This window comes from Euleptes europaea, chromosome 2 (genome assembly GCF_029931775.1).
Source record: "Euleptes europaea isolate rEulEur1 chromosome 2, rEulEur1.hap1, whole genome shotgun sequence".
Taxonomy (NCBI): Eukaryota; Metazoa; Chordata; class Lepidosauria; order Squamata; family Sphaerodactylidae; genus Euleptes; species Euleptes europaea.
This window is the reverse complement of record NC_079313.1, coordinates 67997300-68019583: the sequence shown is the minus strand read 5'-3', so window position 1 is coordinate 68019583 and position 22284 is coordinate 67997300. Positions and strand designations below refer to the sequence as shown.

Sequence of the window (22284 nt, the reverse complement as noted above, 5' to 3'; positions counted from 1 at the left end):
AGTCAAAGGTGGTAGGCATTAATTGTATTGTGTACAATTAATAATTTAGAAAGTGCTGACCATGCTAACCCAGAGAACTAGATGTTGTTAAAGTCTTAGAAAATATGTGCCACAAGCAAAAAATAAGTTCGACCAACATAACAATTATGAGCTCTGTGGGTGGCACCGGGGGGGGGGGGGAGGGGGGTGTAGCTGGGGCCAGAGGAACAGCACTGCTCAGTGAGGGGAGGGGCTGTGGCTCAGTGGTACAGCCTCTTCCTGGCATGCAGAAGGTCCCAGGTTTGATCACTGGCATATCCAGTTAAAAGGATCAAGTGGTAGTTGATGTGAAAATCTTTGACCTGAGACCCTGCAGAGCAGCTGCCAGTCTGAGTAGACAGTCCCGACTTTGATGGACTGAGGCTCTCATGATATTTTGTGGCATTGAAGCCAACACGGTGGTGGTTTAATTTGAGATGGTGTTTACGGAATTCCACAGGCCTGTGTGCTTTAATGCACGCCCTGAGATCACGTTCCCTGTGGCTCAGTGGTAGAGCAACTGCTTGGCATGGAGAAAGTCCCAGGTTCCGTCCTCGGCATCTCCAGTGAAAGGGACTAGGCAAGTAGGTGATATGAAAGACCTTTACCGGAGACCCTGGAGAGCCGCTGCTGGTCTGTGTAGACAATACTGACTTTGATGGACCAAGGGTCTGATTCAGTAGAAGTCAGCTTCATATTATCATGTCTTTGCAAGATCTAATAACAGCCAACATTCAGATAATTCAAAAGGACCACAATCCTTGGAGAAGTGGAAAATAACAGCCAACTATCTATTGCTTCCTCAAATATGGTACCTTGTTAGATATCAAGTGCAGGCAAAGAGTTCACCCAGTTAAATACCCAACAAGAAACATTGTTCCACCTCAGCTCAAGATCATTGGTACCTAGGTAGCCACCTCTGCCAACGCACCTGCCTTCTGAAGCTCGTCACTATTCATGATCAAAGTATATTCATAAGTGCCACCAAGGGTTGCTTCAATGATATAATGTGTTCCATAGTCTCTGTAGAGATCGCGATATTCCCCATAGCTATACTCCAAAGGCAAGCGACGAAGTCTCTGGAAGAACTCATAGTGAAGCATCAAATTTTGAGTCTTCAGTTTATACTGGGCGACTTCCAACTCAGAACGTGCATTGATAAATTTGCTAGACTGCATGAAAAGCAAAAGCACCAAACAGTAAGAAGTTATTCCAAAGTACTCTAGCATAGCTTTATATATTGATTGTCTTCAAATACCTTGCCAAACCTCTGTTTGTGATGGACATGAATACATCTTGTTATGACCAAAGAGTAATTGAAGGCTTGGTATCAAGCCACAATGTGCTGTAATATGCAAATACCGATACTTGCACAAAATGGAATCATAGAATCATAGAATCATAGAGTTGGAAGGGACCACCATGGTCATCTAGTCCAACCCCCTGCACAATGCAGGAAATTCACAACTACCCCCCACAGCCCCAGTGACCCTTACTCCATGCCCAGAAGATGGCCAAGATGGTCTCCCTCTCATCATCTGCTTAAAGTCATAGAATCAGAGAAGGAGAGCTTACCACCTCCTGAGGAAGCCTGTTCCACTGAGGAACCGCTCTGATAGAAAATTCTTCCTAATGTCTAGATGGAAACTCTTTTGATTTAATTTCAACCCGTTGTTTCTTGTCCGACCTTCTGGGGCAACAGAAAACAACTCGGCACCATCCTCTCAGTATTCTTCTCTTCAGGCTAAACATACCCAGCTCCTTCAACCTTTCCTCATAGTACTTGGTCTCCAGACCTCTCACCATCTTCATTGCCCTCCTCTGGACATGTTCCAGCTTGTCAACATCTTTCTTAAATTGTCATGCCCAAAAGTGAACACAGTACTCTAGATGAAGTCTAACCAGAGCAGAGTAAAGCAATATAATCACTTCACGTGATCGGGACACTATACTTCAGTTGATACAGCCCAAGATTGCATTTGCCTTTTTAGCTACCACATCACACTGCTGACTCATGTTCAGTGTTTGGTCTACTAAGACCCCAAGATCCTTTTCACACACACTACTGCTCAGATAAGTCTTCCCCATCTGATTTTTCCTACCTAAGTGCAGAACTTTACATTTATCTTTGTTGAAGTGCATTTTGTTAGTTTTAGCCCAATTCTCCAGACTGTCAAGATCATCCTGTATCCTGGCTCTGTCTTCTACCATATTTGCTACCCCTCCCATTTTAGTATCATCTGAAAATTTAATAAGCATCCCCTCTATTCTTTCATCCAAATCATTTATAAAGATGTTGAACAACACAGGGCCCAGGACAGATCCCTGAGGCACTCCAGTAGTCACTTATCTCCAAGAGGATGAGGAACCATTAACAAGCACTCATTGGGTGAGATCTGTCAACCAGTTGCAGATCCACCTAACAGTAATAGGATCTAAACCACATTTTCCCAATTTGTCAACAAGAATACTATGTGGAGCCTTATCAAAAGCCTCACTGAAATCAAGATAAACTATGTCTACAGCATTCCCCTGATCCAATTGCGTTTGTTTCCTTCCCATAAACTGGGATCAGACTGAACTTTGGAATATGAGTTTGTGAATAAGAAACTCTGATTTTCCATGGAGCTTGCATTCAGTTGTCATGGATCTCCTGCTATTACAACTGATCTCCAGCTGATAGAAATCAGTTCACCTGGAGAAAATGGCCACTTTGGCAATTGGACTCTATGGCATCAAAGTCCTTCCCCTCCCCAAACCCTGCCCTCCTCAGGCTCCACCCCAAAAACCTCCCACTGGTGACAAAGAAGGACCTGGCAACCCTAGATCCTGGAGACACTAGGTATGCATCATGGCTAGTATTCATTTTGACTAGTAGCCATGGATAGCCCTCTCTTCCATTAACATGTCCACTTCCCTCTTAAAGCCTTCCAAGTTGGCATCCATCACCACATCCTGGGACAGGGAGTTCCACAATTTAACTATGCGTTGTGTGAAGAAATACTTCCTTTTATCTGTTTTGAATCTCTCACCCTCCAGCTTCAGCAGATGACCCCATGTTCTAATATTATGAGAGAGGGAGAAAAGCTTCTCCCTATCCTCTTCAAAGCAAAAATTGTTCCAATTTTTAAGTACGAAGTGGACTGTGCTTTGGGTTGGAAGAAATCCTACAACTTTGTGGGCTAGCATAAGAATCTACAATGACAATGTTCATACTTTATGCAGCATACACTGCTCTCCTGAACAGAGAATTCAGTGGCAGCATCAACTCTCCCAAGGTGAAATGGCTTGCTTCAGTCTATAATTAAACTATAAAGCCTGTAAGCAGTTTTCATTATGCATTACTGTCATGAGGGCCCTGCAGTTGAATAGCTTGGTTTCTTTACTTCTATTGCCATTTTCTGAACTGACAGCACCTGTCTTGTTTCACCAGTCTAACATTAGCATGGCCTTTTGTGTGCATGCTGACATCCCTCTGGAAATTGCAAGGACAGAACAGCAGTTGTCTCAGAGACTGCTCCTGGAAAAAATGATTCTGAAGAAATCATGATGGTAGAGGCCTTGAATCCAGTCCTCCTCTCAAATTGTGATCTACCCCAATGATCCATGGTATATCATGGATATAAAGAAAAACTGAAAATGCAGCAACTTTAAGACTAACAAAGTTTATTTCAGCATAAGCTTTCATGAGGTCTAAATCATAAAAGTTTATTCTGAAGTACACTTGATTAGATTTAAAGGTGTCACTTTGCTGCAACAGACTTGCCTGGACTTGGATGGCCCAGGCTATCCAGTCTCATCAGATCTCGGAAGCTAAACTGGATTGGCCCTCATTAGTACTTGGATGGGGGACCACCAAGGATATGACAGCATTTTCCACCACCACCAAAACAAACTAACAAACCATTCCTGAGAAATATGCCGAAAGTGGATAGGAGGCGGCGTGACCTCGCCCCCAGCATAGGTACGTGTAATTGTGTGGCAGAGCATCGCGGGATCGTGCCTCCCCCCTCCGCCAGTGCAGGGGGACGTTCCGGTGGCATTCCGGGGCAAAAGGCCCCGGTAAAACAAAGCAAAAAAGCCGTGAGATGGCTTTTTTTGTTTTGTGGCATACGCAAAACTGCTTAGGAAGAGGTGCCGCTGCGCCTCTTCCCCGCCTTCTCCATACTCTGTCAGCTCAGGAATTGGCTGTAACACAGCTACTCTTTTGAAAATAGTATCACACACCATATAGTTATCAGACTCAAATGTGAATCTTTACGTAGTCTATCAAGATTTTTTTTAACCATCCCAGTCTTTTCCCTGTATATGTATGTAAAATGTCGTCGAGTCACAGCTGACATATGGCAACCCCATAGAGTTTCAAGGCAAGAGACTAACAGAAGTGGTTTGCCATTGCATTCCTCTGCATAGCAACCCTGGTATTCCTTCGTGGTCTCCCATCCAAGTACTAGCAAGGACCAACCTTCCCTGTTTACATACACAAATATATTGAATCCTTAAATGCAGTCTGCTATCTATCTGAATTTTCCTCTAACGACTTGGTCTCTGATATTTGTGGATCATTTGCAGGCTAGACAATCAAGACGGACAAGTGTCTAGATTCAGGCTGGACCATACACGTGGCAAGTATTAAGCCAGGCTTGTGTCCACCATGTTCCTGTAGAAGATGCTGAAGATAGCCACACCTGAACCACTGGTTTGGCATGGGAACTTGAATAGCTGTTATACAAATGACCCCAAAATAAACAATGGAATTGTAAAGCTAATAGGACAATTATAAATTAATAAGTAACTAAGGCTGAATGCATTTACTAGTGTGAAATGCCTCAGTTTTATAAAAATATTCATTTTGTTATTTAAATCAGCTTTTTTAAAAACAGAAGGATTGAAAAGTAGTCAACACCAATTTCTTAGAAACTGATCCAGTTCTTGAAAATAATAGACCTATCAATCTTTTGTACCAAGTAAATAATAGACAATAACTGTGTGGCAAAAAAATATTAAATTCAAACAGGGACCCCGCGTTGACTAATGGAGAAGGGAATATCCTATCCACCCCCCAATGCTGGCACTCTTCCCACACTGCCTTCACTTTTTCTCCTTACTATCTGTCTCCTGCTTTCCCCATTCTTCTGCCTGCCTCCCTCCCTGCCTGGTCCCTGCTTTCCTTTATCCCACTGCCTTTGGTTCTGCTCCCTTCGCCCACATTCCTTTCCTTCCACCCTCCTGACCCTGACTTCATTCCCTCCCCTTAATCCTGCTCTGATTCCTTTGGCAGCCACTCTTGCTAGTTCTCCCTCTCCCATAATACTCCAGTTGACCAGCAGTAGGTTCAGAACATAAAAAAGGATGTGTTTACACAATGCATAATTAACTCACAGAATTAACTTCCACAAGGTTTGCTGACAGTCACTAGTTCACTTGGGTTCTTAAAAGAGGGGGAGGACAATTCATGAAGTTGCAATCTATCGACAATTTTAGGCATGGTAGCTAGTAGGAAGCACCAAGCATGTAGCCATCCAACAAACAACAGAGAAGGGTTACTGTCTCATGCCCTGTTTGGAAGCTTGTCAGAGGCATATGGTTAATTGCTGCTGGAAACAGCATTCTGAACTAGATATGTTTTTGGTATAATTCAGCAGGGAACAATTCATGTGTGTCGGACCACCAAGGATATAATCACCTTCCTGTTTTGCCTGTTGTCAAACTTGCAAATCAGAACTATGGTCTAGCTTGGTGGCCCATGAGTTGTATAGGCTTATGTTAGGCAGCACATGTGTTGCGCAAGAGCATGGGGCATGCATTCACAGATACTAGTTCCTTTCCTCTCAATGCAAAACTTAATCCAGGAAGGGTGGCTTGCACGAAGGAACAGACTTCTACATATGGACTTCCCTTCTGGACTGAGGAAATAGTGTTTGCATTTTGGTTGCTGTTGACTGAGCAAAATACTTCACACTGTCCTCATTTGACAAGAATTTGACATAGTTTTCCACAAACTGATATTCCATTATGAATATGGTAGTCTTGGAGAACAAATCAAACTTTCTTTCCCCAAACTTGTATATAATTATCTATAAGAATGCTTACCGTTGAAGAAAACCTTTTTGTCCTCTCACTGAACCTTTTGTACCTGTTATCACTTTGACTGTAACCAAATTCAAAAGTATTTGGTATGGTTATTCCAATGCTGAAGCTTTCTTGTTTTGATTTTGCCTTGGAGACATTTTCTTCAAAACTTGAATAAGAATCATACCCAGTCAATGTAAATTCATATTTGCCTTTGGTCTAAATAAAAAGCAAGAAAAAGCAAAGTGCTTGAATTTTTGTAACATAATTTCACACTAGGAACTTGTTTAAATGTTGTTTACACTTTGAAGATGTACTGGACATAAATATTACTAGTGCCTTTAATACAGGGGTTTTTAAATGAATATAGGAAGCTGCCTTCTCAAAATGGGCCATCTAGCTAAGTACTGACTGCGGTTACAGGCATCTGCATCTACTAATCTCTTTACCTGTGATCCATTAAGTAGGAATGCCAAGGGTTGAACCTTCTGAATGCAAAGCAAATACTCTAATGTGTGCTCTGCCTCTGATCTATGGCCCCTTCTCTGTTGAGCATAATAAGTGGATTTGCCAAACTTACCAGAGAAACATGGGTGAAAGGTATATCTTAAGTCTTCTTCACCCAGTTTTTGATATTCCAGTAAGCCCTAAGCAGAGTTCCTCAAAACTGGGTCTTTGTTAAGGGTAGCTATTGTAGGAACAAGAGGTTAGAACTACTCAGAAGATGACTGGCTTTTCTAAACTTTTGTCAGAAGCATATGTTAGGGAGGATGTACAATAAATGCACAAACAAAAAGGGGTCTTGCTGTCAAGTCACAGACAACTTGCGGTGACCCCACAGGGTTTTCAAAGCAAACGGTGAGCAGAGATGATTGGCCATTCCCTTAGGGCTGTTGATTCGGTTCGGCCCGAACTGAAAATCAGCCGAATTTCCCTTGATTCGGCGGTTTTTAGTTCGGGACGAACCAAACTCAAAACTGGCGGGCAACCGGGGAGCTGAATTCAGCGAGTTCGGGAGTTCACAAATAAATCTGGCAAATTCGGGGCGTCAGTAAGCAGCATAACCATCAGTAAGCAGCATTCTCCTCCCCCGGCCAATCAGTGGCCAAGCTGGGTCTCCTTCTGGCCAATCAGTCAGGATTGAATACTGGAGGAATCAGCTGATGTGCGGCCCGGCCAGGGAGAGAGAGAGAGAGAGAGAGGGAAATCCTCCTGTGTGTGTGTGTGGGGGGGGTGCTTGTGCACATTCGCTCCTTTCCGGGGCTGCAGGGGGTGCATTTTTGAGGGTACAGACCCCAAACTTTCAGCGGAGATTCAGACAAGCCTTCTTAAGAGACCACCCAAGTTTTGTAAAGATGGGTTCAGTGGGGGCAGAAATATCGGCTCCCCCCTTTTCTCTTTCCGTGGTTGCAAAGGGCGCATTTTTGGGTGTGCCGACCCCAAACTTTCAGCGGAGCTTCAGACAAGGCTTCTTAAGAGACCACCCAAGTTTTGTAAACATTGGGTCAGGGCCCCCCGAGATATGGGCTTTCCCCTTTTCCCTATTGGGATGAATGGATCACCCTCGAGAGATGCATACATATGGATCTCATATTGGATACAAATGGAATCATATTGGATTACCAAGCCTCCTAGCCCCTCCTGATGGAACAGAAGACAGCCACAGTAAGACCCCTTTGGGGGCTTTATAATTTTTCCTTTCTGTGTGTGTGTGTGTGGGGGGGAAGCAGAGTCTGTGTGTGTGTGGGGAGGGAGCAGTTTCTTTGGGTGGGGGGGGGAGCCAAAGGGGGCTTTTGCTGGTTCTGCCTGGGGTGTGTGTTCCCCCTCCAGTCTCTCTCTCCCTGGTTTGAGGGGGGGCTTCAGTTTTGTGTCTTCAGGTTTTCCCTCATTCATAAGATCAGTTAGGTTATTTTGATGCTTGCTCAAAACTGGTTTTCAAATGGTGACTTAAAGAATGCATCTGCCTGGTCCCAAGTCCAATGCAAAAGGAGAAATTCCACCCCTTCCTGCTCATTATGCATAGCTAGCTGCCTCTGTCCCTTTCCATGGTTTGCAAACTCCCAGGTGTCAGGTGTTGCTTTGCACTGTTGCAAAAGTGTTGCATTGCGTGCTTGTGTTGCTTTGCAGTTGTATTGCTTTGCAAATTTTTTCAAACCTGCCCCGCCCTTGCTCTCGGCTGTTTGTCGGGGCTGGGAGCTTTGTGCGTGGGCGGCAAGCTCTACTCGGAGTTACACATTAAGGGTGGGGGGACCCCTTTCAGGGCCCATATCTCAGCCCCCCCGACCCAATCTTTACAAAACTTGGGGGGTCTGGCAAAAAGGGTCCTTTGAAGCTCCGCTGAAAGTTTGGGACCTCTACCCCCAAAAATGCCCCCCCCAGAGCCGCTGAAAGGCTTGGTTGTGTTTTTAATGGCTTTATTCGGCCGAATTTTTTTCCTGAACTTTGAATTCCCGCCGAATTGCACGGACCCGAAGTGGGGGAGTTCGGACTTCGGCATATCCAGAATCTAAACGGGCCGAATTCAGCCGAATCTGAACTATACCGATTTTTTTTAATTCAACAGCCCTACATTCCCTGTTTCTCTGTAGCAACCCTGGACTTCCCTGGTGGTCTCCCATCCAAGAACTAACCAGGGCTGACCCTTCATAGCTCCCAAGGTTTGACAAAATCAGGCTAGCCTGGGTCATCCAGGTCAGATGAATGGTGGCATAAACTTTCATGGATTAAAGTCTATTAGCCTACACAAGCTTTCCTCACAATAAACCTGATTGCCATTAAGGTACCACTTTTTATTGCAAGAGTGTAACAAAGCAACACCTCTAGAATATTTCACACACAAGATCTCTTCCAATGCTCATATCCTGTGTTCACCCCCATGCTCAACAAGTCGTGACCAGCTGGTAGAAGAAACACCAGTGATTCACTTGAAATGCATATGTGGACCCTCTGTAGCATTAGTATAGGCCTCTAGTCCTCATATGCAAATTAGACTACTCTTACTGGTAAGTTACATGTACAGTGATTTACATTCATGTTCTGAATGGTCTGAAAGTTGCCCTCTTGAACCGGTAATGAACCCTCTGACACCAGATTTTTTCTGTGAGCGAACCTTCAGGATTATCTCTACAAATTGTATGAGGTACTTCAGAATCTCCCAAGTTATCTGATATCCATATGAAATAGAACAATGTAAATCAAAACTTGGCCACAAGTTCATGTTTTAAAATGTGGTGATAATGGATCAACAATGCCATCCATTTAATCTGCACATATAGCTCCTTGATACTTACCTCTGCCAAATAGCTTTCTACATTGTAGGGTTTTCTAAATCTGGTGTCTGCGATATAGTGTGGAGCACATGCTCCAGCATAATATCTATGATCAAAAACCAATCCTTCCAGATCATTTGTGAAGATATTTAATCTGGGGAAACAGGATGCAGATAAAGTCTGCTCACTAGTTGTCAATTGTGCACAAAATAAGTTAATTGCAGTTGCTGTGGATTCTGTTTCATAGTCTGGCCTGCCCAGGGAGATGTGGAGAATCTTGCTGAGTGGTGGAGGCATCTAAGATGCCGGGGGATTGCTGAGCATGCTTTGGGAAAGTGTGGGGGCCTGCTAAGTGATGGGTGGAGGAGAGCTGTGGAGGGCCTGCCCACCACTTGGCAGGCCTCGCATACCTCCTCCCTCCTCCATTGCGATTATTTAGTAGGTTCCCCACATACCCCACTTTCTCACAGTAGCAATGGGTTTGGGGTTCAAAAAGGAAGGCATAGGGCTCAGCCCTCTTCTCCTTACATGTACCATGCTACATATAAGCCCAATGAATAGAGTTGGGCCCCTTGTGGGCAGCCCAACAGCACACTGAGGGGTCAGCTCCCTGCTTGTGATGAACAGGCATTTAGTGTGCCAATTCACTGTGTATTTAAGCATTCTCCTTCTCATTTCACATATGCTGGACTATATATCAAGATCATAGATCTGACTGAAAATTTATTGAAACTGGAATGTTGAGCCCTGATCTGAATCAATCCATCGTACTGTAGCCAAAGGTGACCTGGGATGCCCCAAGAAACAACTCTGCCCCTTCGTGAAACAGACTGCAAGCCATAAATTCAATTTACTTGGGCAAAAATGTAAAGCACTATATAGCAGAAAAGAAACAGAAAATATTCTAAGCAAACAAATACATTCTAAATAAGGAAACCTTTAAATCACAAGAATTAATGTCCAATGCATTTTCAGTTTGCTGGTTTCTTATAATCAGTGGAACACAAAATTCAATGAGAAGAGATGAGATAATTTCTCACAGGAAGACAATCAGCTTTTCATCTCCTTGGCACATTTACAGCAGTAGTCAAGCAGAATTTGACTGTATTCAGCTAATGGCCAATCACTCATGGATATGGCTGGTGACAGATTGCAGTGTCCGTAATTTGTGTAACATATCAAGGATTGAGCAATTCCTACACATGCCTAATAGAATGTGACAGAGGTCCTATTCAGATTTTCTAAAATTGTGTGAAGTTAAAGCAGCGAAGGGGAAATAGGATGATGACGGCAGACCCTATCCCAACATCTAGGCAGATAGGAAAAGCAAAATGCAAGCTTTCTCCATCATGCCTACATACAGATAAGTTTTCCATGCTTACGCTCAGTGCTGATGAACACAAGAAAGTCAGGGTCAGTGAGCACCATACTGATCCCCCCTCTGGGCTTTGATTCTACCTTTTGGGAGCATCTGGGAAGAGGTAAAGGAGAGATTGAATGCTTATTTGAGAGAGGCTGGGTGATATAATGATGTGCCCCTCCAGCCCACAAGGGAGGAAAAGAAGGAAAGAGAAGGAAGTTGTCTTGAGATGTCACAGGACACTTTTGCTTATTCTTTCCTTGGCTGTATCCATTCATCATGGGATATTTGAAGGGCTGTCATATAGAGGATGGTGCCGAGTTGTTTTCTGTTGCCCCAGAAGGTCAGATCAGAACGAACGGGTTGAAATTAAATCAAAAGAGTTTCCATCTAGACATAGGAACTCTCTGTCAGCCATCTGTCAGCAATACTGATTCTATGACCTTAGGCAGATCATGAGAGGGAGGGCATCTTGGCCGTCTTCTGGGCACTGAGTAGGGGGTCACTGGGTGTGTGTGGGGGAGGGAGGGTCATCAAAGGAAGCTTCTAGTGTAAGAGGACTGTGGGGAAAGAGTCATGTCCATGAACACAAGGGTTCACATGCATTGTGTTTCCAAATGGAGTAATTGGTCAGTCGTGTTGAGTCAGAGGGGTGGAATTTAATCCTGAAGCATCAGACACACACACTCTCCTCCAAGAATCCATAAGATTGCTGGCCAGCTATGTTTTTAAATGTGGGGCCAAATTAATCTGAAATGAAAGTTCTCTTGCTTGGCGTAAAGGCTACTGGTAGAAAATACAGAGGTGCTTACCCACTTGCTAGCATCTGGATCCCCCAGTATTGTTCTGTCTCTCGATTGCACATTTTATATACTTTCTTACAGTTTTTTTCATCTGAGTGATCCCCACAGTCGTCATCTCCATTGCAAAGCAACCTCCGATTAATGCATCTTCCTTTGACACAGAATGGGAATGAATTGATGAAATATTGGTTAATCTCCTGCTCGCAAAACTTGGAGGCTTTATTTCAAGTTTCTTTACCAGGCCAGTGTAGTGCACTGGTTTGAGTATCAGATTACAGCCTGGGAGAGCCAAATCCACATCCCCACTCAGCCATGGAAAAATCACTTGGTGACCCTGGGCCAGCCACCCTTTCTCAGCATAACCTACCTCACAGGGATATTGTGAGAACCAAGGGGGAAATAGGCGTTCAAAAGGCATTAAAATGTTATGAACCAAATCTACTTTTTTATCTAATCATCTTTAATAATTTGGTATGAGTAAATGATTAAAATGAGTTTACCGAGTCCAACAGATTTGTTGGAATCAGAGGCAAACTACACTGTAGTTTTAGGAGATATCTATAGGAAATTGTCAGCAGCACAAGAAATCTAGACATATTGGGTGGCATGGCTGCAACAAGTAGCAAATTCATAATCTAGCCATATGGATGTAATCTGGATGCCTGTACTGAGCACAGAGGATTATGCTTTCATTATTTTGAAGGTCATGTTCCTAGTCCTTAAGAGTTCCATTAAAACGCCTGAAAAATATGTTCACACCTAAGTCTGCCAGTGACTTAGATGAACCTTGCAATCCTGGAAGGCACAGTGTAACTCTGTACCAGCATCCATGCCACTTTGCGCCATGATAAAGTGGTATGGACGCTGGCACGGGGGCGCTTATGCTGGTGCTGGGGAGTGGTACTGCAGCCCGGGACTCAGCTGCCATTGCTGCTGCGCAGCAGCAAAAACCCAGAAGCAAGTGCCCACGCCAGCATCTGGGGGGCGTTCCCAAGGGCGGAGCTGACGTTAGTCAGCTTCCAAGCCCCTTTCATCCCAGGAATGCCCCTCTACACTGCAGCATTGCTACACCAGCAAAATAGCGGTCGTAGCCCCGTGAAACGCCATGGAGGAGTTTAGGGGTTTTAAAAATGTCTTTTAAACATTTATTTTTTTGACTGTGAAACCTCTGTGGAGGCGGCACAGCTGTGCTGCTCCTGGCCACTGCCTATCTACCCCCCCCTTCAGGAACGGGCTGCTCGTCTTGAACTTGCATCTACGGAAACTCAATCTAGGTTTCAATGGGTAGGGCACCTCTTTTGTCTTTCATCCTCACAGCAGACATTCTAGTGATTCTTCTTTATACAATTATGTTTTGCCAATCTAGAGCACAGCGATTAATGGTTTTCCATTTGCCCTGGAACAGTGATGCTGTGGCTTCTACATTCTCAAAAGGGGCTTCCTGTCCTGCATCCTGCCTGTTTCCTGCCCTTCCTTGCTTTATGTATCCATCTCAAGCTTGCTTGCTCCAGTCCCAGTCTACTCCTACCTCTGCTTTCTGGCCTTGTGGAATGCTTACTTTAAAAGCGAGTCTAGAATCGAACTCTGGAAAACCAGTATTGCCTGCTTTCTATCAAATCTGATCTTGCCAAGGTCACCCATAACCTTAATGCCAAGTCTCTTTCCTAGAACTTTATACATACACAAGCAATTTAACCAAACACATTATAGAAACTCAATTTTTTTGCAATTCTAAGAACCCCTTGCAACATTTAAACACATAAATATGTTTTAGTTATATTATTCACCCTAATTGAAAAACTGGCATTCTGTCTTGCTTCAGCAATCGAGACTGTGGTGCTGTGCCTAAAAAATCTCTACTGTTTTGTACTGTGATTTTTGATGTGGGAAAAGCTATCAGCACTCCCAGAGTGGTTCTTAATACATTATGAATGTTGATGATGGTGGCTGCAGGTGTTTTTTTAAAACAATAATTATCTTTTGAAATCTGAGCTAACTAGCTGTGTTTAATTTGAGTTAATATATTGATCCACAAGCACTTGGCACAGCAGTTTCTCAATGGCTCTTTCTTCCCTGCTCCTGGCTGTAGTTTATTACCCAAGTCATCTAAGAAAGTCTTTGTCGTCCATAAGCCATTTGCCTCCAGCGCACTGCTGCTGGGAAAATGGTAATGCAGCAGCAGAAATTATTACCAAATGGACAGGCCTAGTTTAACCCAATAAGTGTTCATAAATGATATACGGCAAAACGTATGATCTTTATTCTGATCTAGTTGGGCTTCTGAAAATAAATCTATAAGGGAAGCTAACAGCAAAATACATTCCATAAACAAAAAACTATCCTGTTATCTCACAAATTCGTGGGCATATATACAGTCTGTTGTTGCCTCCTTCTGTGATCCATTCTTTTAACACATTTCGTGAATGTGTCTTTTGAAACTTTTCATCTTATGAATAATATCAGATTTCAGTTCCTACAAATTAAGCAATGTAACTTACAGGTTTGCTTAAAAGGCCAAGCCCAAACATTCTTATTGTGGCTCTTTTTTAGGTCAAGTCCTATAGGTCAAGTTTTAGGTCAAGTTTCATCACTGGTTTCAAATTAAGGAAAGCCACTCACTACTTCACTAACCTGTACCACACAAAAAGCCTTCACATCTAATTGTATTTCTGCACGGGCTGTTTGGAACACAGACTTCAGTTTCTTTGTCCGAGTAATCACATGGGTCACCGCCGAACTGAGAAGGCCGTTCCACTCGGGCAAATCTATACTGTAACAGAATAGATATAAAGAATCTCTTAAATTATGAGGCGTATATTGCAGAGTGCTAGTACCGATCTCTGCTAGTACTAGTACCAATCATTTATAGCAAAGGTCTTATTTCTCTCTATCCTATCCAATTGTTGAGGAAATATAATGGTACATACCATCGTGTCAAGCACACTAGTAAAACTTCTGTTATTTGATTTTTTTAATTTTTTAAAAATGTTGAGAATATTTTCTGGATGGAAATAGTATTTTTAAAAGTACTATGCCAGGGACAAAATCCTGCATCAACTAAAAGCCTAGCTCTGCAATTAGATAGTGATTTGTCAACATATTCCTTTGTGTACTCTAGTATAGCATAGTGATAGACAACTCTTCATGGCTCATTTCAGAACAGGAATGGCAATTACTAGCAACACCAGAGAACTGTTTGAACTTGAAGACTATTCTTCCTTGCTTTGTTCACTTGTAATTGATGCCCCCCTCTCTTTCTCCTACTCTGCAGGCAGAGACCTAGATTGTTAATTGAGGAGGCAGATATTACCAATAGAAGATCCATTTGGCCCAGGGACTTAAAAAATGCTTTATACTAAGATCTACAACGATTCTACAGTGAGCTCATCATCTGTGCTCGGGGGACTATGTCACCATTGTCCTACTGTCTTGTCTCTTTTCTTCCTTCCATAATGGTGCAGGTAACTTTCTCAGTTTGGAAACTTCTGCTTGGAAACTTCTTTTTATAGACTGGATTTTTCATACATCCTCAGTTTCCGCCATGGTCATTGCAAACCTGCTTGGCTGCCAAAAGCCTGATGATGCATGCCACTAAGCAATGACATGGTGTCTGATACTTTGAATTGGCCCAGCCAATTTTTTTTATTTACTTCATTTATACCACACTTCCCCCCCCCCTTTGGGGACTCATAGTGGCTTACAAAATTCTCCTCTCCTCCATTTTAACCTCACAACAACCTTGTGAGGTGGGTAAGGCTGAGAGTGTGTGGCTGGGCCAAGGTCACCCAGAACGCTTCCATGGCAATCCTACTCTGACACTTCTTTTTGAAACATTCCATATAAGAATATATTCCCCTGTGGTACTTTCAGTGCCAACTACATATTCCTGTTATTTCTTCAATAATCTTTCTGGGTGCATTTGAACACATGAAGCTGCCTTATACTGCATCAGACCCTTGGTCCACCAAAGTCAGTATTGTCTACTCAGACCGGCAGTAGCTCTCCAGGGTATCAGGCAGAGGTCTTTCACATCACCTACTTGCTTGGTCCCTTTAACTGGAGATGCCGGGGATTGAACCTGGGACCTTCTGCATGCCGAGCAGATGCTCTACCACTGAGCCCCAGCCCCTCCCCTATGGTTCACATGTGAAGTTGGCTTCAGTCTGGGCTTCCTCCATATGGCTGACGACTGTGGTGCCTGCATGCAATGTATCATCTGCTCTTCTGGCTTCCTTATGTTGCTATGGAAAATATCCTAGGAGAACAGGTAGCAACCTTTACCTGGGTTATTACCTGTACTTTCTGTCAAATGCTCTGTTGCTATATAACAAGCCCTAGGAGAATAGGTAGCAACCTTTGTCTGGTAGCAACTTAATATCTGTATTTTCGGTCAAATGCTAAGACATCTAACAGAGAGTGCCGGAAGTTATGTGGAAGCAGCTTTAGATGCTATTGCATATAGCTAATCAAACCCCTGTGCTACTCGTTCAGTATTGTCTGTGTGCTCCAAGTTAGCTACATCAGTTGCCTATAGTTTCTTAGCTTATACTTGGAACACACACAGAAAGCGTCTGCTAGAACAGGGCTAGTTCTTTTAGCTACTATCCCAGTACCAAGAGTCAAAATGATAAATAATGACATGTATGCTGGAGCCTTAAGCAAAGCCAAAGAGCGAGGACTCAAAAAAAGGGGGAAAGGAGAGTTCCTCTTATCATGGTGACAAGACGATATTATACAGTGCTTTTGAAAATAATGGGAATTTTACCACTAATATCTGTAACAATCAAAACCTGTGTCTGAAGACACTTTGGAGGTAGAAAATGCTCAAGGATGAAAAATGAGTAGCTGTGAGCCATAATCTCCCACTCATAAACAGGGATATTGAGGGCACTTCATACAAATTGGCCTACTGCAAGAGCATTGTAGCACAACTAGTAAAGAGTAATGGCTTCACTAGACCCCATGACTTACTGGGCATGACTGAGAAGTTAGTTTCCATGGAATACTATACTTGGACTTAAAACAATATGAATACATGGAAAGATCCTTGCGAAATGTGCAAGTATATTTGTATGTTCAAGCTTATGGGATCAGGCATTGTGCAATTAATCAGGTCTCACTTAAGATATAATGAGATCTTTATTTGAACATCAGTAAAAACATGTCCCATAGACCGAACTAAAATATGCAGATTCACATTAATAGAAACATGGAATGGCCATAAAATAACAGCTGTTATCTATCTTTTATTTGGATTGGGGTAGTGAAGTCTAAGCTGGTGTGATGGTATAGAAACTTGCCAACTGATCAAGAAACAAAAATGCCAAAATGCTTGTGATCCAATTTCTGTGATGCATGAGAAAGGTTTCAGTTTGGCAAAGTCTACAAAGTAGTTCAGGCTGTAAGAGGAGGAGGGCTTTTGTGGGTAGGGTTTCCAACCTCCAGATAGTGGCTGGAGATCTCCTGCTATTACAACTGATCTCGAGGCGACGGAGATCAGTTCCCCTCGAGAAAATGGCCGCTTTGGCAATTGGACTCTATGACACTGAAGTCCCGCCCCTCTAAACCCCACCCTCCTCAGGCCCCACCCCCAAAATCTCCAGGTATTTCCCAACCCGGAGCTGGCAACCCTATTTGTGGGGTCGTCTGAAGACTGAAAAGAGGTCTCAGGAATTTGATAAACTAAGGAGGAGGAAGCTCAAAGGCAAGGTGGCTGGGTGGGTGTTACAAAAAAGGCAATGTACTGGGAAGAGCCCCGTGGTGCAGAGTGGTAAGCTGCAGTACTGCAGTCCAAGCTCTGCTCACGACCTGAGTTCGATCCCGACGGAAGTCAGTTTCAGGTAGCCGGCTCAAGGTTGACTCAGCCTTCCATTTTTCCGAGGTCGATCAAATGAGGACCCAGCTTGCTGGGGGTAAAGGGAAGATGACTGGGTTAGGCACTGGCAAACCACCCTGTAAACAAAGTCTGCCTAGAAAACGTCGGGATGTGACGTCGCCCCATGGGTCAGGAATGACCCGGTCCTTGCACAAGGGGCCTTTACCTTTTTACTGAGAAGAGAAAACTTGAAGGTTACATAGAAGATGGCTTAAGGTAAAGGGCAGAAGAGTCAAGGAACTAAGGTAAGAAGAACTGATGAAATAAGCATGTCTGAAGTTACATTTAAGATCAGTATTTAGATCAGGAGGGCTTTGTCCAAGGTATGCATTTGAATGTATATGTGTGAGACGTAGGGTTGCCGGATCCCTCTTTGCAACCAGCGGGAGGCTTTTGGGGTGGAGCCTGAGGAGGGCGGGGCTTGGAGAGGGGAGGGACTTCAATGCCATAGAGTCCAATGGCCAAAGCGGCCATTTTCTCCAGGGGAACTGATCTTTATCGTCAGTTGTAATAGCAGATCTCCTGACACCACCTGGAGGTTGGCAACCCTAGTGAGAAGATAGCAAGGGGAAGAGAAAAAATTCAAGGAAGGCTAGCCACTTTTAAGGGATAGTCAGTGGGCAAAGAAAAAGGAACTGAAAAAACAATAGAATGGAAGGTGGTAGAACTGGTGAAGAATTCATATTCATTTTAACTACCCATCTGCAAGCTTTTAGTTGCAATACACTGAGATTCCTCACATGTAGGACACAAATAAACTCACCCTTTTCTTCTGGCAAGGTTCACAAATGCTCCATGAGGACCAGCTGGAAATTATACAATCGATTGGCTGTGGTGGGTTGTTTGGAGATCGACGCCATCTGCTTCTGGTCATATTGACATCAGCATCATTTAGGTGTAAAGAAAATTCCTTTTCTCCACTGTATGTTGAGGGAGAAAAAACTAATTTTAATTAGGATCTCCCAGCATGTATCTTATCTTTATCCAAGCCTCTTATGGGCATTCCTTATCCACAGAGAGATAAATAGCTATATAGTATAGACTAGGGTTGCGAGATCCTCTCTGGCCACCGGCAGGGGATGGGGGAGTGGTGAAGGCTTGCCAAATCCAGGTTGGGAAACTTCTGGATATTTGGAAAAGGAGCCTAGGGAGAACAGGGACCTCAGTGGGGTGCATTGCCATAAAGCCCCCCTCCAAAGCATCCATTTTCTCCAGAGGAACTGATCTCTGTAGTTTGGAGATGAGCTGTAATTCCAGGGGGTCCCCAGGTCCCCCCTGCAGACTGGTATCCCTAGTATAAACCACTTTTGCCTCTCTACTCATCAATAAGGCTCGAATCCACAACTAGCCGTGCTAGTGATGTGACTGCCAATCATGCAGGCAGCACTCAACATTGATTAGATTTCTGCAAACCACTGGGAGTTAGAGGGTTTGAAAAGCAGAATGCCAATCTGTGTATGGCCAGGGAGGTCATCTGGAGAAGCCCTGGTATTTTTTTCTCCATTTTCTTACATTCAGTAGGTGCTACATAGAGTAGGTCCTTATTGGGTACCCTTCTTACAGTGGAGAGGCTAATCTGTTGCAAATTTGGGCTCCTGTGTTCATTATCACCGGCAAATGTTATATTGTTGTACTTCACTGTTGCTGCTAAAAATTGCTCTCTTCTTGCTGGAAAGGTGGTGGCGGCAGTTTTAAACCATGGTCTATTTTATGATTTCTTGTATATGTAAGTATATTTTATATAAATTGTTCACATAAGGTCAGGCCTGTAGCTATGGGGGATATGAGGGCAATGCCTATGATGTAATGCATATAACATCTAGGGTTGTGCAAAAAAATTAATAATCCTGAAATGAGCTGAATACCCATACCGGTAAAAGGGTATTCGGATTTATTTCAGGGTTAACCAAAAAAAATCAGGTTTATTTTTGGTTCAGGTTTATCAATATGCACAACCCTAATAACATCTGTCAATAATGACATGAATGCTGTAATTATGTACATACTTCTTGACAGGTGGTTTATAAGGTAAGAGTGTTGGTTGGGAGGGGGGAAAGAATGTGTGTATATGTGGTGAAGTAAATTTGATAGAATGAGAGAAAGAGCCAATGAAAGAAAGCCCGAACTGAAATGTTCTGATTGGATGAAAGGCTATGATTGAGGGGAATATATCTATGTTTTAGAGGGGCTTGAAAAGAATGGGATTTGAGGGATTTTTAGGTAGGGCTAGGCTAGGTAGGTAGAGTTTTGTAAAGCGATATAGTTAGGAAAATAAGATATTAATGATATGATTAGAAAAGGTTAGGTTTACTGTTGTATATTTTGTATTTTTTTCCTTTGGCTGATTTACAACTTTTTCCCATTGCTGGGCTGGAAACTGGGATAAGTGAATGAAATTCTAAACTCTACATGTTTCTGAAAATTTTGTTTTTATTCATTTTATTTTATGCACATTGTGTCCTCAGCTGTTTTTCTGCGCCCTCATCAGTTCTTCTGAACCCTAAAATCATTGTTGTCAGGGGTAATGCTCACACTAGTAGCCTTAGTTATAAAAAGAGGGGTTTAATTGAGCGGGGATCCAGTGTGATCCTGGTAGCAGCATGAGTTGTAGTTTAATATGAAAAGAAGAAGATGAACGAGGCACAGTACCCCTCTCTGAATTCCCAGCTTTAATGTATTTTTAAAATGTAAGTGTTTCGCTCTTTTGGTTGCAGACACGTAAGTGAAAATGTGAAAGCAGTTTTTGTCTGAATTGCCGAGGAAAGCGTGGGGGAGGGGACTCTACTAGGCAACTGGACCTGTGCCAGCATTTGGCCCACTGGAGCAAATTCATTCTTATCTGCTCTATCCCATCATTTTCTCCCTGGGCTTGTTGCTTCATATTGCGTCTCTCTCTCATGTCTGCACTGACTAATGAGAACATTGGGCAGAAAACTGAAATCAGCTTACAGTGGGTTGGCAACAGGGACATTTCCCTCAGGAGTAGTTGGGGACATGGTAGGGGAGCAGTAGCAGAAAATGAAGAGTTCCATTGAAGAGCAAATGGTATGGCATACTACAGAGATACAGCTGCCTTAAAGCCTTCTATGCACACCTCATTGTATCAACTACCGCACAGGCAAATTGGAGGTGGGAGGCAATAAACTGGTGCTAACATCTGTTATATTTTGCACATAGTTAATTTTCATGTTTTTTTTTAAAGACTGGTGAATAGCCCACCAATTTAAAGCCACATGATTGTGACAACATGTGTTCACAGACACTAGGCGATACATTATCTATTAGTATTCTGAAGTACAATGATTAATATTGCTATTTAATATGAGGAATAGACCCCCCCTACCACAACATAACCATGACTCACCCAATGAGTCTTAGGTCTTGGGATGATGAGGACCTGGTAATGTTGTCTCCCAATCATTGTACTCTTATGCCCGAACCATAAAATTTCTAGCTATGGGCTTGTATGAAGAGCCTTTGAAGGTTGTTTGCGACAGAACAGCAGGCTAAATATATTGCAATACATTGTGCACACACTGTTGATGAAATTAATGTTGTGTGTGTACAAACTAGGACTTCCTTGGGGAAAGGGAGACTGTGGCAGACTAGCTAGGATCCCTCTTTCCAATGAAATGCTAGCGTGGTTCTCCTACATTGGGAAGAGGGAAATGATCCACCACGTTTTGCAAGATTTTAGACGCCTCCACCTGTATGTACCAATGTGAAGTGAGGAGTGTGAAAGGAACCTATTAATTTTTATCCACAACTATATCTACCTCTCTTTCTGGTATTCTGGTATAGCCCATCGGTGATTTTACTCAGAACATAGAGAAGCCTTAATATTTCAATCTGACACAATGAAGATGGTGGGTGGGAGGGGTGTTGCTTACCCTGTAAAACATGACCAATCTTACATTAAGTACTCTTTTTCTCAGACAAGGATATTAATAACATGCTGATGCTTAAATGTGAGTCTTATGTGTATATAGGCAGTAAAGGGGGGGAGGTTGAATGCTGAAATGGCACAAATAGCATTAAATATCAAGAAACATCCCAGTGTATCAGTAGGAAGAAATCCTATTTCCTAGAAATTTACTGCTACAGGGTTTGAGAAGTAATATGCTGGAAATAACATGATGTATTTTCATGGTGATCAGTCTTGTGGTTCACCAAGCCAAAAGCAGTCTACCAAACAGCGAACCAATTCACCTAATTTATTATTGCCTCAAAAAGACTATAAAAATGGGAGTGGGGGGTATCAAACACCTGGCTGGGCATGCTATTTGGCTTGCGGACTATGCAGTTTGAAGGACCCACAAATTTTACAGGCTTGATTTAATAAGATCTCTTATGACTGAAGAGGGAAGAGATCCTTCAGGTAGGACTCAGGCTGAATCCAGAAGTCTCATCGACCCAATTTAAAGCCTGGCTTGTCCTGTGTTCATGCCTGCACCCTCTCTGCTCCATTAAGAGCATAATAAGAGCCCTGCTGGATCAGACCAGTAGTCCACCGAGACCAGCATCCTATTTCACACAGTGGCCAACCAGTTGCCCTGGAGGGTCAACAAACAGGGCACAGAGGGCAATAACTTTCCTTGATGTTGCCTCCTTGCACTGAGTTTCAGAGGTTTACAGCCCCTGAACATGGAGGCTCCCTTTTCTTACCATGGCTAATAGCTATTGATGAACCTCTCCTCCATGAATCTGTCTTCAGCCCTTTTTTTAAAGCCACCTATACTCGTGGCCATTCCTACATCCACTGCTTTCTCCCTTCTTGCATGGAGTGTGATAAAGGATTCCTTGTGTGAAACTAACTTCAGTTACATGTAAGATGCAAATACAGGTATGCGGCTGAATTTGTGTTAGTGTTCCCAAACTGGGATTCTA

The 22284-nt window shown here is 43.1% G+C and overlaps 1 protein-coding gene across 1 annotated transcript in view; it reads right to left on the bottom strand.

Annotated features, from left to right (window-relative positions):
- The window catches only part of C8B (complement C8 beta chain), a 46894-nt gene that overhangs the window by 19962 nt on the left and 4648 nt on the right, over positions 1-22284 (bottom strand). The window contains exons 2-7 of the mRNA XM_056845195.1: positions 18161-18317; positions 14154-14292; positions 11532-11673; positions 9381-9513; positions 6112-6309; positions 950-1190 (exon numbers count right to left, since the gene is read on the bottom strand). Of these exons, the coding sequence (XP_056701173.1) occupies positions 950-1190; positions 6112-6309; positions 9381-9513; positions 11532-11673; positions 14154-14292; positions 18161-18317 (1010 nt within the window). The remainder of the gene's footprint in view (positions 1-949; positions 1191-6111; positions 6310-9380; positions 9514-11531; positions 11674-14153; positions 14293-18160; positions 18318-22284) is intronic.